The sequence below is a fragment of the Camelina sativa genome, chromosome 13 (genome assembly GCF_000633955.1).
Source record: "Camelina sativa cultivar DH55 chromosome 13, Cs, whole genome shotgun sequence".
Lineage (NCBI taxonomy): Eukaryota > Viridiplantae > Streptophyta > Magnoliopsida > Brassicales > Brassicaceae > Camelina > Camelina sativa.
Window position 1 is genome coordinate 13,124,395 of NC_025697.1, and position 16,433 is coordinate 13,140,827.

A 16,433-nucleotide genomic window follows, 5' to 3' on the forward strand; every position below is an offset into this window, starting at 1 on the left:
AACAAAGTTTTACTACACATTTAATGCGAATAGTTTCATAGATTTGCTTATGTGATATAAAGCATGGATGTAATTTCCTATTCACTACAGAATTTTCCAAATCATAATTCCATGATCTTTTAATAAATTACCATCACCATCCTTCTTAGGAATTTTGTCATTTGATGTAACAATATCTATACACAATTATTATGGTAAACCCCTAACTTTACCCTTGACCCATCCCTTTGTGACTTAGCCGTACAACCAATCAACCCCATAGGTTTTGCACATTTAGAGATGGGGACTTAAAGTCCCTTCCGTTCACGGTGATCGGTTTCACTACTAGCTTCCTGAAGCTTCGCACTAGACGTGCCGTTAGTTGACCCATCAGTCATACCTTTGAACATAGATCGACTCATCGGTCTTCGTATCAGAGCCAGGTCCGATCGAACAATCCGACCCCATAATCGAATTGCCGATCAACCACCGACCAGGCTGATACTTCCGAACAACTAGTCGATCATTTGATCACCCGATCCGACTAGCGATTGAATCACTGATCAATCCTTGATCAATTCGTCCATTGGCGCGGACTGTCGATGACCTTTCGCTCGGTCTGACGCTATAATCAAACCGTCAATCATCCTTTGACTAGTTCGACTACATGGTCAAACCGTAACTTATCCTTCGATCGGTTCGATCCGATTGTCAAATCATCGCTCGTCTCATCGTACCTTTGATAGAGAGGTAGCATGCGCATCAGTTCGGACGGGTATCGATGTACTCGCCGAGCCGCACCCCCTTTTCTTCTTAGGCATAAAGGGACGAATGGATGGATGAGTGTGTCTTGAATGTGTTGGGCGTCCATCCCTTATATAGGACACCAATGGGTGTGTTCCATGAAAGGACACGCCCATTCCTTGCCCCTTTTTGATGGGCCGCGTCTCTTTGAAGAGTCACACCCTTCCGATCGTGACCGATCATGCTATCGAGCTACCACATTCTTCCAGCTCGAGTGTTAGCTGACTAGACTACCCAGCTGGGTCAGCACCAGATCAGTTCACCTAGCTAAGTTGAGCTGTCAGCCAGCTTGTCTAGCTGAGTTAGCTAGTTTACCAGCTGGTGTAGCTAACCGCAGTTTAGCTAGCTGGGTCACTGAGTATGTTGAGCTCATTCAGCTTATATTCCAGCTGGTTGAGCCAGTAGCTTAGCTCATTAAGCTCATCTAGCTATCATTTTTCTTAAAACAATATATCCCCCTTTAGGATCGCGGGACGCAGGCGTTACAGTTCCCCTTTATGCTTGCTCAGCATAGATTTGTGTTTTCTGCAACATTACTATTGAAACTCGGAATCCCCTCTTCTTATCCTGCAATCTTTGTGTTTTCTACAACAAGAAAATCATTCTACATTAAGTAGTATAATATTTTCACATCTTAATTAAACTCTAAAATCGATTCTATATATAGTATGGTTATTCATATATAATACTTAAGAGAGACACTCTCCAATAGTTCTATAATGGATGAGAAAATCAATTACGGCCACAGATGCATGTGTAGAGGTTACACAGACATTTTGCTGAGTTTTCCACGCTCTTTTCAGGTTGTCAGCTCCCTCATTCTAAGCTGTGCTCTATTTTTCTCCTATGTTTAGATAGAAGTACACAGAGAAGACGAATGCTCCCTCTTTCTCTCTTTTCTTTGTTTTAGTTTTGAAAAGACATAAACGACTTGGACGAGAGAAGAGAGAAACTGATTCTCCACATTGGATTCTTGGATTTTGTAGAATCTGGGATTCACACAATGAATTTTTTTAAGGAGAAAACAAATTCATATAACAATCTCTCCTAATAAATCGATTCAAAGCTTTTTCGATAAAAATTGAAATCTCTTGATGAACAAGATAGGTTTTCTTTCAAGAATCATTGAAGAAATAGGGTTTTTGTATTGATTATCTGGATCATTTGCCTAGGTAACTCCCTATTTATATGAAATATCTAGGTTACAAGATAAGTAAAACTTCCTTAAATTTAGGTCTTAATCTTTCTTTTCGTTTTTGTCTTAAATATTTTATTTTTATGTGTTTGAAGTAGGAGGTCGTCTTGACGAAGTTCGTGCGCTTTTTCCCACAAGCCCATTTAACAGGCCTTAGCCAAGATTCCCCCGTTTAATCAGATTTTGGGATATATCGTGCGTGCCAATTCCTATACCAACAATTGGCCTCCCGTAGTTCGGTAGATTCGAATATTCATTTGAGTCTTCGAACTATAGGAAAGAATATTCGACCTAAACTTCAGGAAAACCGAATTAATCTTATGGAACATATGCACCATTGCGGTCGTTGATTCCAAGTTGACACGTGTCAATTATCAGCAGTAACTAGGTCGGTCGACACCAACGATTTTTGGTTCGACTTAATTGTCGATTTAGGTCGGTTTAGTTTAAGGAAAACCTTAACCTGGCTATTTAAGTGGGAACTCGACGAAAAGGGTTCGGGAAAGTTGTTTTTGTCACCGCTTTCACGGAGAAACAGAGAGTAAGAGAGAAAAGAGCGTTCTTGGTTGATCTTGGTGTTTTAGTGCTTTTCCTTGGAGATATTTCTGTGGGAGTGAAGATCCAGGGGTGGAGACGTTTTAGGAGGATTGCTTGGGTGTCGGATTCGTCGTTGTTGGTCAGAAACTTCCTGCAAAGAGGTGAGTGCATTACCATGGCTGATCTAAGCCTGAAATTTCCTTTGTCTTGCTTGTTTGGTGTTGTTGTGGTGTTTTTATTGCTTGTTATGGTTGCTATAGAGTTCTTTCGGATTCATATGGCTTTTAGTCGAGTTTTGGATGGATTGGAGGTGATGAGAAGCGAGATTCGACTCTTGGCTTCGATGCAGATCGCGCTATAGATTTAGTGTCGGTCGACACCATGGAGCAGCATCGATCAACATTGTGGGGTAGTGTCGGTTGACACCAATAGCCAGTGTCGGTCGACACTTGGCTAGTGTCGGTCGACACCATGGAGGAGCATCGATCAACATTGTGGGGTAGTGTCGGTTGACACCAATAGCCAGTGTCGGTCGACACTTGGCTAGTGTCGGTCGACACCATGGAGGAGCATCGATCAACATTGTGGGGTAGTGTCGGTTGACACCAATAGCCAGTGTCGGTCGACACTTGGCTAGTGTCGGTCGACACCATGGAGGAGCATCGATCAACATTGTGGGGTAGTGTCGGTTGACACCAATAGCCAGTGTCGGTCGACACTTGGCTAGTGTCGGTCGACACCATGGAGGAGCATCGATCAACATTGTGGGGTAGTGTCGGTTGACACCAATAGCCAGTGTCGGTCGACACTTGGCTAGTGTCGGTCGACACCTCCCTTCCAGCGAAGACGATACTTGTTTCCTGGTTTGCATGTCTTGATTGTTGATTGTTTTTGACATTGGTAACTCAGTTGCTTGTGTGTATAGCCTAGTAGATGGGAGGACTGCCTCACTGAGTGTTTATAAAATACTCATGCATCTCAATTTGTGTTTGTGGTGCAGTTAAAGGCAAAGTGTGATCGTTGAATCAAGGCAATGAAGAGGGGGATGTTCTAGTGACTTGTTTGGTTGTTTTCTGGCCTTTCCTAGGTTGCTAGAGTGGAGTCATTATAATGTGGTTTAGGTTGCCGGTTCTTTGATCCATATTGTTTGGATTATTGATTTAATTGTTACGAATTTATACTGGTTATTTGAGTATTGGATGTTTATTTGGTTTAATGGCATCATTGATGTTATCCTCCTGGTTCTTTCTAGAACGCTAGAAAATTTCCTTCAAAATTGGTTTTCTTGACAGACCAGATCTTCGATTTAAAGTTTTGACATACCAGATCACACCTGTTCAGGGAAATTTGTGATAAGTTTCTTGAGACAGCTTGGATTCAGGCTAAGTCGGTCTTGTTAGAACCTTAAGACTCGGATATTCAGACGGATATGTAGATCGATTATAGGTTCTTTCAAGATCGATGGGAAACTGCTGTCAAAGTCGTGATGCATTCTGCAGGTTCCCGACGAGCTGTTGAGTTGTTAGCTAGACAGACCGTGGACAAGCTGTTAGCAGGTAGACTGCTGTATATTTACTGTAAGTTTTTAACAAGTAGGGAGTTCTTGTTGAGCTCTATTTCATTTGGTTTGCTCATAAACTGATTCCAAAAACAGTTTGTCTGTGTTTAGGGTTTTAGACACACTGCACGGAACATGCAATAACTCTTAATTCAGAGCTCGGATTCAGCCACGGTCAGGCTTTCTGGAAATCTGACGTCCAGGCCAATCCATGGATAGGTTATGAGTAACCTAGTACATAGTATTCTGTCGGGAAATAAATCTTAAAGCTGACTGGTACGATACAGAGGGATCTTTGTTTCGAGCAACTTTGTCTGCTGCAAAGAAAAAGCAATATCTCCGAACATACAGCTCCAATCGAGACAAAGTCTGATTCTATGGGAAGCTCCTTTTTTGGGAAATCCGTGAGTAGGGTAGACTTAACCTGGTTAGTTAAACTCGGCTGGGAAATCGTTCTCGAGGCTGACTTGTAGGAAACAAAGAGATATATATTTTGACGGATAGAGTATGCATCAGGGAATCATCGATATCTCTCAGCAGAAAACTCTCATTGAAACAAAATTGAGTTATAAGGAAATTCTTAGATAGGTTACTCGTCTTCAAGTTCGTCAGAAGCTTCCAGGAAATCGCCTTGCAAGGAAGTGGTTCGGATGTATGGTTGAACTTTCGTTGATCTTCTGGTTTATCTTAGCTTTGGTGGTAGAGTGAAAAAACATAGAACTCTTGTGTAAGAATCCCCATAGATGCGCCAATTATAGAATCAGGGATTCGCACAATGAATTTGTTTAACGGAGAAAAAAAATTCACTTAACAATCTCTCCTAATAAATCGATTCAAAACTTTTTAGAAAAGTAATTGAAATATCTTGAAGAAAAGGGTATGTTTTCTCTCAAGAACAATTGAAAAAGTATGGTTTTTGTATTGATTTCGTTTGAATATTTTGCGTAGGGGACAAACCCCCATGTTTATGAAATATCTAGGTTTCGAAAGTAGGAGGTCGACTTGATGACGTCCATGGGCTTTTGCCCATAAAACCCATTTAAGAGGCCTTACCCGACATTCCCCTTTTTAATCAGTTTTGAGGATTATTTGGTTTGTCCTTGATTTAAGTTGTGGGTGACACTTCCTGCACTAACAGATTTGGATACATTTCACAATTTCACCACAAACAAACATACTTATAGTACTGTTCGTACTACTTACTACACAAACATACACAGACTTTAACCTCTACTAGTCCTTACTTCTACATACTAGACTAGTTTTAGCAAGCCAAGTTAAACACCTTACTTTAAACACTAACAACTCTTAACTACTCTAACTTAGCTACTCACCAACAAAATACTCTTCCTTATTAGCCTAACCAAACTAATGTTCAATTACTTCTTGACTTAGATTGTTGTGACTAGAGTCATGTTTTCCCTTTTTTGACGCTTCTTCTTCCTTTAATCATGAGCTCTATGGTCTTTGTTGTAACGTCCGGACTGTCAATATTCTTAGTGGGTCCCATGTTAACTACCGGGCCCATCTCTTTTAGTGGGACCCACATCCACTCCTTACCCATGAGCCCATCCATAGAGCGGCAACGACCGAGGTCACTGAAAGCAGGAAGAGCTGAACCAAAGTCATGGAGACGGAGACAAGCTTCACCGGCGTCGTAGACCTATCAACGGGAGAAGAAGAGGATCTATTAGGCAGCGAGGAGGGCGGTGGAAGGACACCGGACGATGGGAAGGACCATATCTTCGGCGAGCGGCTGCCTCGGGCTTCGTAGGGTATTTAACATTTTTAAAAATTTATGTTCGAAGGAATTAAGCTTAGGCAAAAGAAACAAAATAAAAACATAAAAATTAAGGAGATTAAATTAGAGAATAATATAATTATTGTCTATTTGTGAGATAATTGTCACACATATTTTTCTTAGGCATTTAGAAAACCATTTATTTATCTTTTCTGAAAAATATATAATATAAGCTATGGAAAATAATAATTTGGAAAAAAAACATTTTAATTTCCCTTTTTTCTTTAAAAGAAATATAGAAATATTTCCAATTTTCCTTTGTAATAGATATATTATTTAATTTAAGTTAGTTTGTTTAGATGAATTCTTTAATTTTTCAAAAAATAATAATTTATATAAAAGTGATTTTTGATTTGATTTTAACAAATTCCATTTGATTGTTTTTAATTTTAAATAAAATATAATTTAAGGCTCAATATTTAATTTCATAATTAAGGGTAAAATAGGTTATTAAATATTTTTGGGGGATATTTAAAAATACCTCTTTTTCATTGTCACTTTTTAAAAATACATTTTCATAGTGTTTATTTCAAAAATACCCCTTTTAATATATAAAATGACAAAATTCTTGAAACAACCCAACCGGTTTTTTTATTTTTTTCTAAAGTAATAAATACAACATATAATTAAGCATCTCATACTACTTAATTATACCAAACCACAATACCAACAACTCATCATTAAAACAACAATAACCAATATGCACAGCGGAAACACACCAACAATACAAACAAATATATTCTCAATATAATAATTTCTAACTATTCTATCCCACAACCTAACATAACTCTATCCAAGGTTCCAACATAAACAATATATCAAACAACACACAAACGAGACCCTAGATCATCCTCCTCCTCATCGCCATGATCCCACGTCACATACTTATTTTGCAGGAAGATTTGGTTGAAAAACGGTGGAAACAACACCTCCAGAAACTTCTCCTTCGTTCCCAGCAACAACTCTCCCTTCCTAAGCTACATATCTCACCAAAACAGCCAAGAGCAAACCCAAAAACCTCTCAACTCACAAACTCTCTCTTTTCTCTATTTTCTTCTGCAAACGGCGGAAAAACACTCAATAAAACACTTAATTCGTCGCTTCTCCACTTATATACTTGGTTTGGACAAACCAATTAACCAAACCAGCCCGAAATCGATAAATTAAAACAATCTGGTCGAACCAAAAAAAGTTGGTGTTGATTGACACACCCCTGGTGTCGATCGACACCCATCCCCAAATCACCCTATTTGGTTCACGGATGTTACAATTCTAAACCCTAAACCCCAAATACTAAACCCTACCTCTAAAAACTATACCATAAATGTAAAATAGAGAACCTAAACGTAAAACAAAATTCTAAAAATTAATTCAATATATTGTAATTGTGTAAAAGTGGGCAAAAATAAAAATGTTCAAAAAAAAGTATTTTTAAAGAAGATATCTCAAAAAGGGCATTTTTAACAAATTCTCAATTTTTTTGGTAGGATAAAATAGGTTATTAGTTAATATAAAGCCTATTTGACCAAACTTATTTAAAGAAGCAATAGATGGACAAAAATTTTAAAAAATAATCCTTTATTTTTAATTTTCTCTCATTACCAAAGAATTATTTAGGGGAAAAGGGACAGTCAGAGAAAATAAAAAATCAGATGAGAATCCAAATGAGATTGACTAAAATGAGTTGACTAAAAAGTTTGCCAAATTTGCAGATATGAGGTTTCCATTTTTTCACATCATTTGGGTTTTGTAAACTCTATAAGTATGAAAGTTCAATATTTTAAGCCTACATCCTAAATCTATTCCTTCAACCACAATGAGATTGTTCTTCGTGTTTGCGATTCTCTTTGGCTTTTACAGTGAAGCTTATGGGAAATGTTCTTTAGATATCGATATGAAATTGAAGGCTCTTAACAAGCCTGCGTTGAAGACCATCAAGGTACATAATTGCCTGAATCTATATGCCAATTTATATATAACATCTTGTGTATATTTTTTTGGCTTATAACTTCACATTTCGATTGTACATTATTTGTAGAGTGAAGATGGAGATATAATAGATTGTATTGATATCTATAAACAACATGCCTTTGATCATCCCGCCTTAAGAAACCACAAGATTCAGGTAAACAAATTCTACCACACACCTATTTGTTATAATAATAAAATTAACAACTAAATGTTGACAAAAAAAAAATTAACAAATAAATATAATTGATAACATTTGCAGACTCCGTAGATTTCTTTTTAAAAATAGATCTAATTAATTTGTTAGTTAAATTTCCTTTATTTGCTTTGGACATAAGTATTGTTCTATCGTTACACAAACTACATTTATGCATGCAGATGGAACCAAGTATGGAGTTTGGTCCAATGAAGAATGCTATTCCAAACAATGGTTCTGATGAACAAATAATGTCTCAGATTTGGTCAAAATCTGGAGAATGTCCTACTGGGACAATACCGGTTCGCAGAGTTAGTAGAGAAGACATAAGAAGAGCCTCTTCACCGTCTCGTTTTGGGAAAAAACCTCCTCGTAGATACAGTTTCCTCGACAACGCACTTCAGCACAAGGGCAATTTCAATATAACTCCTGAAAAAGTAAATAGTTCCCGCCCAACGTTAATATCGGTACGTAGCATCGTTTTTAGTTTCTGAATTGTTAAATCTATCGAAACTTTTATTTTCTCTAAAGATTTATAGAACATAGAATTTACAAGTTTTGACAAAAAAGAGAATTAATATCAAAGGGCTTGAATTAATCGCAGTTAGGTTCTAAACATAACGATTAAAACCTTTGTCTGGTTAATTGGAAACACTTATTGTTTAATTATAATATAGGAGGCAGTCCTTATCGCGCTAGGGTACAATTATTATGGCGCTCGATCCGATCTAAATGTGTGGAATCCTCCGAGGGTTCAGGCCAGAGATTACAGCTCTTCTCAGATATGGCTACTTGGTGGACTCTCAGATACGTTTGAAAGCATAGAAGCTGGTTGGGCGGTAAATTTTCTACCCCTAGAATTGTACTATATCTTGATCTGAAGTAACTAGTAAATTGATCGCCATAAACCAATTTCAGGTGAATCCAAGCCTTTTCGGTGACTCTCGCACACGTCTATTCATTTATTGGACTGTAAGTACATCATTTCACAAATACGGCTCGACTCTATAACATTTCTGGAATTTATAACTTATCTTTCTATTTGGATTTGTAGAAAGATGGATATGATCAAACAGGGTGCTTCAACCTCTTATGCTACGGTTTTGTGCAAACAAGTATTACGATTGCCTTAGGTGCAACGATAGCACCCGTTTCGAGTCTCTCGCGAAAACAATATTACTTCACGGCCAGCATTTTCATGGTAACAATTTCTAGAAAATCATCTCCCAAACCCCCGAACTAGATTAAAAAATTTGTGCTATTTTTTTTTTGTATTTGATGTGGTTAATGCCCCAAAAAATTGGTGTTGCAGATCAACATTTCAAAGCTATAGTTTCCTTTTGACATGTTTTAAAAGCGACATGAATGCTCTTTAGCATAAAATGTTTTAATGATCGATGGTTCTTGCAGGATCACAATGAAGGGAATTGGTGGTTGATTTGCGCAAATCACGTGATAGGTTATTGGCCAGGATCACTCTTCAATTACCTCAGACATAGCGCAACTGCTGTGCAGTGGGGTGGAGAAGTCCATAGTCCTAACTTGTGGAAGAAGCCGCACACAAGAACTTCAATGGGGAGTGGACAGTGGGCATCTTCCTTATGGGCCAAAGCTTGTTACCACACAAACATTAGGATCAAGGAAAACTCTTTGCAGTTGAAATATCCTGAGTATCTATCCGAGTACGCTAATGAGAAAAACTGTTATTCTACAAATCTGCATCGGAGAACCCAAAAGTCAGAGCCCCACTTTTACTTTGGAGGACCTGGCCAGAATTCTCGTTGTCCTTAATCTCATGTTGATTTTCTCAATGTTCATTCTCCTTTTTTATTAATCTTACATAGAATTTGGAAATGAAATTATGATTAGGTAAAAGTTCTTCTCCCTAATATATAAAATTATTAAAAAATTAATAATGAATCTTTTAGAGCAAAGAGTTCTTCTCCCTAAAATATAAAATTATAAATAAATTAATAATGAATCTTCCTTAAATATTACTACCGTATATATATATATTTTTTTTGGACAACATATATATATATATATATATAAGATTAATTTATACTGACTAGTTCTTTAAAATATTTTTTCACAAAATGTATAGTCATTGTATAATTTACATAAAATATTTTATTTTCATAATTAGTTTGTGCAGTTGTCTAACTAAAAGTTAACCGTTAATTTAGTGTGATATCTATCAAAAAAAAAAAAAAAAACACAGACATTAAGAAATAAATTGTTAGTACTAAACACCCAAGTCTGGTAGTCCGAACCGAACATATTAGAAATCAAACACTCTAGTTGCCGTACGTGATGTACAATAGGACAGCTTTCGAAACCTAACCTTCTCTGACTTACGGAGCCTTCGCTTTTTCAAAACTTCAAAGTTGAATTTACTGAAAATGGTCACCGCTCTACTAGCCGAACGATCTGAAAGCATGAAGACTTTGGTTGCTACAAGGCTGGTCTGTAGGACTTTAGAAGAGAGGTTCATATCTAATAAGACGATTTGGAGGCTCTTTGATTGGAGCACAAGATTTAAATCATATCTAATAAGACGATTTGGACTTATCCTTGAATAGGAAAGTAGGTCATAGAAGGTATCCTATATATTGTGTTATTGGGTAAACATGTTGTTTGGCCGTTCGAGAAGACTTTTCAGAACTAGGCGAATAAGCTTTTAGGGTTCTTAGGGATTTTGGTTATATTAAGAATTGGTCAGTGATAAGTCGTGTTGACTGTGTGTAAATCTGATTAAACATATCTTGTAAGATTTTTTAATTGATTCTTAATAAAAAAAGAAGTTCTTTTCAATATTGGCTACATCTTCGTTTTTACACGATCAACCTTTATAATCCCACCTTCCCAAGTTTTGTAAGCTCTTCAGACCATTGTGATCTCATCTTCCCACGAATGGTCATCGCTCTACTAGCCCAATGGTCCTGTAAGTTTTACTAACTTCTCTTCTGTCTTTTTTTCATTTTCTTATAAATGATTACTTGATTAGTTTCTTGAAGTAGCTCTTGATTTATTTTAGGACTTTTTTAGCGTGTCTCTTCGGTTGCTCCTAATATTGGTCGAAAATTAAAAGATCGAATCAGCTAGTTACTCGGTAACAATGTGGTAGGCGTCAAAGTTGTTATTCTCATTAAGCTTTACCAAAGTATATATACACAGTCATAAGAACCCTAAGAGAATATTCTAGACTTGAGGACCAAGACTCTTTACAATAAGAAATATAACATAAGTGTAGATATTTATAGATATTTATACAATGGTCTATGATACTCTCCCTCAAGTTTGCGCATGAAGATCCCTAATGCCCAACTTGCGTAAAAGATAAGAAAATTGCGAACCGCCAAGAGACTTAGTGAAAATATCAGCAAGCTGGTTGGAAGTGTGTATCTTAAAGGTTGCAATAAGCCCAGCCTTGAGTGCATCTAGTACAAAATGACAATCTGCTTAGTACGCTCATGGAAAACACAGGGTTTGCGACCATATGTAGAACAGCTTGATTATCACAAAAAAGTGGTATAGCAGTATCATGTCGAGCCCCAAAGTAGGTTATAATTTCACGTTTCCACTTCAATTCACAAGTCGTGTAACACATTTTCGGACACTCCGCTTCAGCAGAAGAGAGTGAAACCGTCTTTTGCTTCTTCTTTTTTCCACAGAATAGGAGACCCACCTAGAAGTATAATGTAGCTTGACAACGAGCGACGGGTAAGAGGACATGGCTGGTAGTCAGCATCACAATATGCAGAGAGTGTAAGATGAGTACTATCAGTCAACAAAACCCCTTGTCCCAGACAGCCTTTACGATAGTGAACCACCAGAACTGCTGCTTCCTAATATGCAGAGAGTGTAAGATCAGTATTCATGTTCTTGAGAAACTGTGCATAATATGAATAACATATGTAAGATCAGGACGTGTAACCGTGAGATACACTAAACGTCTGAAAAGACGACAATTTTTCCTTGGATAATCATTAGACCTTCTTCCACGACTTGCAATTGATGATTTTCTTCCATTGGAGTTGCAAACGGCCGAGAAGCTAACAACCCAAATTCTTTAATAATATCCAAAGTATATATTCGTTGAGATAAATAGATACCCTGCAAAGATCTTGCAACCTCAATACCCAAAAACTTTTTGAGATGACCCACATCATTCATTTTAAAGCATTTACTCAAGTACTCTTTAAACCGAGAAATAGTTCTCGAATCATTTCCACCAATCAACAGATCATCGACATAGACAAAACGTATAGCCTCATATCTCCACGTTCTAAGTAAAATAATGAGTAATCGGGATATGTCTGAACAAATCCATACTCGAGTAAAGCAGTTTTTAGTTTGGCAAAGCATCAACGCGGTGCCTGGCGCAATCCGTACAAAGACTTGCGAAGGAAGTGTCATGTAGACATCATGTTGATTGATCGATCCCTCCTTGTCATAACTCATAAAATCATCACGCACCTCCTCTACTACTGTCTCATGTAGTGGAGCTATAGGAAACTCTCTGAATGCTGCAAATGGAAATACATGTTCATGGAAGATAAGATTGCATAATACAAAATATTCCTCCTTCTCGATATCAAAGACTCTCCATCCTTTCTGACCACAAACACATACTTGTGACCCTGTTTTCCAAACTTATTTTTATCATGTGACTTGTTATGAGCAAGACATAAGCACCTAAACACCTTGAGGCGATCAAACAGTGGTGGCGATCCATATAGTAATTTGTACAGTGTTTTTCCATTAAATATAGTAATGGCGTTTGATTGATCAAATGTGAAGCAGTCATAAGATATTCTCCCCAAAATCAAATTGGTAAACTTGCTTGAAACATGGGAGATCGAGTGTAACGCCCGCGAACCAAAACTCTGCGTTTTGGGGGTGGGTGTCGATCGACACTCATGTGGTGTCGGTCGACACCACTTATTTCTGGTTTGACCAGATTGATATAATTATCGATTTGGACCGGTTTGGTTTAGGAAAAACTATTGAACCGAGATATTTAAGTGGGAAAACGACCTAGGTCGTGTTTTATTTTTGTCTTGGTCGCCGTTTGTTGTTTTTGAGAGAGAAAGAGGAGAAAACAGTTTCTAAGAGTTTTTGTGAGAGTTTGTGAGATTTGAAGGCATTTTTGGAGAGATCTTGCTGTGAGAGTGGAGATCCAAGGCTAGGAACGTGGTGGGAAGGTTTTTGTGGTGGTAGCTTCGTCCTTTGGGCTTAGATCTCTTTGTTGGCTAAGGTGAGTGCATGACCATGGCTTATCTAAGCTAAAATCTCTGTTTCTGTGATATTGTGTGTTGTTTGGTTGTTTGTTTTTGGTTGTTTGTGAGTTTTTCGTAGCTCATGAGGCTTGAATTCGTTCATGGGATTGTGTGGGACGAAGAGGAGAAGTTTGTAGGCGAGATTCGGAGGTTCTGTTTGAAGGAAATAACTGCTCGACAGTGGTGTCGGTCGACACTAACGCGAGGACGGCTCGGGAACTTAGCGAGTGTTAGTCGACACCATGTGGAGGTGTCGTTCGACACCGTTAGGGTTTCGGGGGTGTCGAGCAGGTGTCGGTCGACACCCAAGTGATGTTGGTCGACACCAGATATCTAGTGTCGGTCGACACCTTCTGGTATCGGCACTCTTCTAACACTAACCGGATCGTGTCGGGTCACTTGTTCATGTTCCTGGTTTGTTTTATTGTTGTTGTTTGTGGCATGAGAGATCTTATTGCTTGTGTGTATAGCCCAGTAGATGGGAGGATTGCCTCACTGAGTATTTATCAAATACTCATGCATCTCAATTTGTGTTTGTGGTGCAGGTAAAGGCAAAGTGTGATCGTGGAATCAAGGCAATGAAGAGGAAGATGTTTTAGAGACTCAATTGGATGTTGTCTGGCATTGCTAGGTTGCTAGAGTTGGGTTATTAGAAACATTGTTAGGATTGCCGGTTTGGTGTTTCTTGTTGTTTGACATTGGAATGGTTAGGATTGGATATTGGTTGTTCTATTATGGATTATTATTGGTTATTTAATTGGTATTGTTATTCTATTGTTATTTGTGATTGTGGTTAGGTGGCTAGTGGGTATGGACCACTAGTCGTAGTTAATTATTATTATTAAAAAAAAACGGCTCAGATCGTTTCAGTTTGGTATCAGAGCCCTTACGGTTCTAGGTTTGAGTTCACTAGGTTTTTGTTGTGATGTTTGGGATTACATGTCTTGATTGATTATGTGAGTTAGTAAATTGTGTGTGGCATAGAGTCCTAGAACATCCTCTTTGAGCCTTCAATGAGATTCCACGGTGAGTTATTGTTATGTTTCTTTGTGTGGTTTGATATGTTCTATGCTTGTTAGCCTCTGTTCGTGGAAGATCGGTATAGCTCGAAGGTTGCGATCTAAGGGTGGAAAGTTGGGAGCAAGCAATACCTAGGACGTGAGTATAAACAAACCAATTGAATGTAGACCTCGAGAGATTGACGGTGGTTTTATCTCGGGTTTTAGATGTGTTGACCAATGGGCCAGGGTTTTATTGACCGGAGCGGTGATGAATGTGTGGCTGTTGCGCCAGGATTATGAGGTCGGTGGTGCTGGAGTCCCGAGAAGGGGAATTGCAGCAGGTTTGAGCCGGGAAAGGCATGTTTGCCAGATACATAAGTTCACGAGAAGCCTTCATGGCAGGATAATCTAATCGTTGCGACGATGTTGGATTACGGTCATTGGAGATGGACAAGGTTGCTAGATTCAAGGTTTTGGTAAGCTTGTAGTGGGAAATAAGGCAAGTGCCAGTAGCGTTTATGAGATTGATGAACAGCGAGTTTCAGGAGTTTCTGGATGTGTCTGTCATCATTTCATCGACGACATCCTGGTTTATTCTAAGAGTCCTGAAGAGCATGCATTGCATTTATGTGAGTTAGAATTTGTCCATTTTTGGTGGTGGAGAGCCTGGGAGAGGGCTTGCGTGGCCTTTCTGGCGGGCTTTTTAGCCGTTGTGTAGCCTTTGTGGCGGGTTGTTTAGCCATTGTGTGGCCTTTGTGGCGGGCTGTTTAGCCATTGTATGGCCTTCATGGCGGGCTGTTTAGCCATTGTATGGCCTTCGTGGCGGGCTGTTTAGCCAGAGTGCCTGTTGAGGCGGTCCTTCAGGACAGATGGTCTTCATGACGGTACTGCGGGACGAGTGGCCTTGGTGGCGGTCCTGTTGAGGACATTTGTTTGGCCTTTGTGGCGGTCCTATTTAGGACATTTGTTTGGACTTGGTGGCGGTTCTGTTTAGGACATTTGTTTGGCCTTTATGGCGGTCATGTTTAGGAAATTTATTTGGCCTTCGTGGCGGCCCGTGGGCAGTGAGATGATCCTTGTGTGGTCATGGGGTATTCCAGTGAGGGGATATGTGGCTGGTAGGACATTGTGTTGTCTTACGCGAGCCACGGGAAGGGAACCTGGTTAGGGATAGGACTCAGACGTGTTCAGAATTGTTTGCTCGCGACTCTTGGGGGACATCGGTTCTCCTAGTACCGCCATATTCCAAGACTTTGTGGCTTGGGAGTGTGGTTGGTATATCGACTTCGGATGACGATCCAAAGGCGCGCTGTAGGGTGACAACCCAAGAGACGAATATTGGATTTCTCGTTATACATTATGGAATGCGGGTTTAGGCCCGATGAGGAGCCAACATTATGGCATGCAGACGTAGGTCTGATGAAGAGCCAATAAAAACTCAAGGTTTAGGCCTATGAGACAAGGAAATTCCAAAAGTCGAGAGCAAATAACGCCTGGAGCGTGAATCTATCACCTAGAGGTGAACTTTCGTATATCAGTCGGAGGAGTGCGGGCCGTGGAGTCGGTAGCACATGAGTCCTTGGCTGAGTGTTGTTCAAGATTCGAGGACGAATCTATTTTGGTGGGGGAGAGTTGTAATGCCCGTGAACCAAAACTCTGCGTTTTGGGGGTGGGTGTCGATCGACAGTCATGTGGTGTCGGTCGACACCACTTATTTCTGGTTCGACCAGATTTATTTAATTATCGATTTGGACCGGTTTGATTTAGGAAAAACCATTGAACCGAGAGATTTAAGTGGGAAAACGACCTAGGTCGTGTTTTATTTTTGTCTTGGTCGCCGTTTGTTGTTTTTGAGAGAGAAAGAGGAGAAAACAGTTTCTAAGAGTTCTTGTGAGAGTTTGTGAGATTTGAAGGCATTTTTGGAGAGATCTTGCTGTCAGAGTGAAGATCCAAGGCTAGGAACGTGGTGGGAAGGTTTCTGTGGTGGTAGCTTCGTCCTTTGGGCTTAGATCTCTTTGTTGGCTAAGGTGAGTGCATGACCATGGCTTATCTAAGGTAAGATCTTTGTTTCTGTGATATTGTGTGTTGTTTGGTTGTTTGTGAGTTTTTCGT

The 16,433-nt window shown here is 39.1% G+C and overlaps 1 protein-coding gene across 1 annotated transcript; it reads left to right on the forward strand.

Moving 5' to 3' along the window:
- Positions 7,686-8,919, forward strand: LOC104736621. Its single transcript, XM_019234557.1, has 4 exons — positions 7,686-7,813; positions 7,913-7,999; positions 8,221-8,505; positions 8,716-8,919. Exons 1-4 carry the CDS (start codon positions 7,691-7,693, stop codon positions 8,917-8,919), a joined length of 699 nt encoding a protein of 232 aa, XP_019090102.1. The 5' UTR covers positions 7,686-7,690.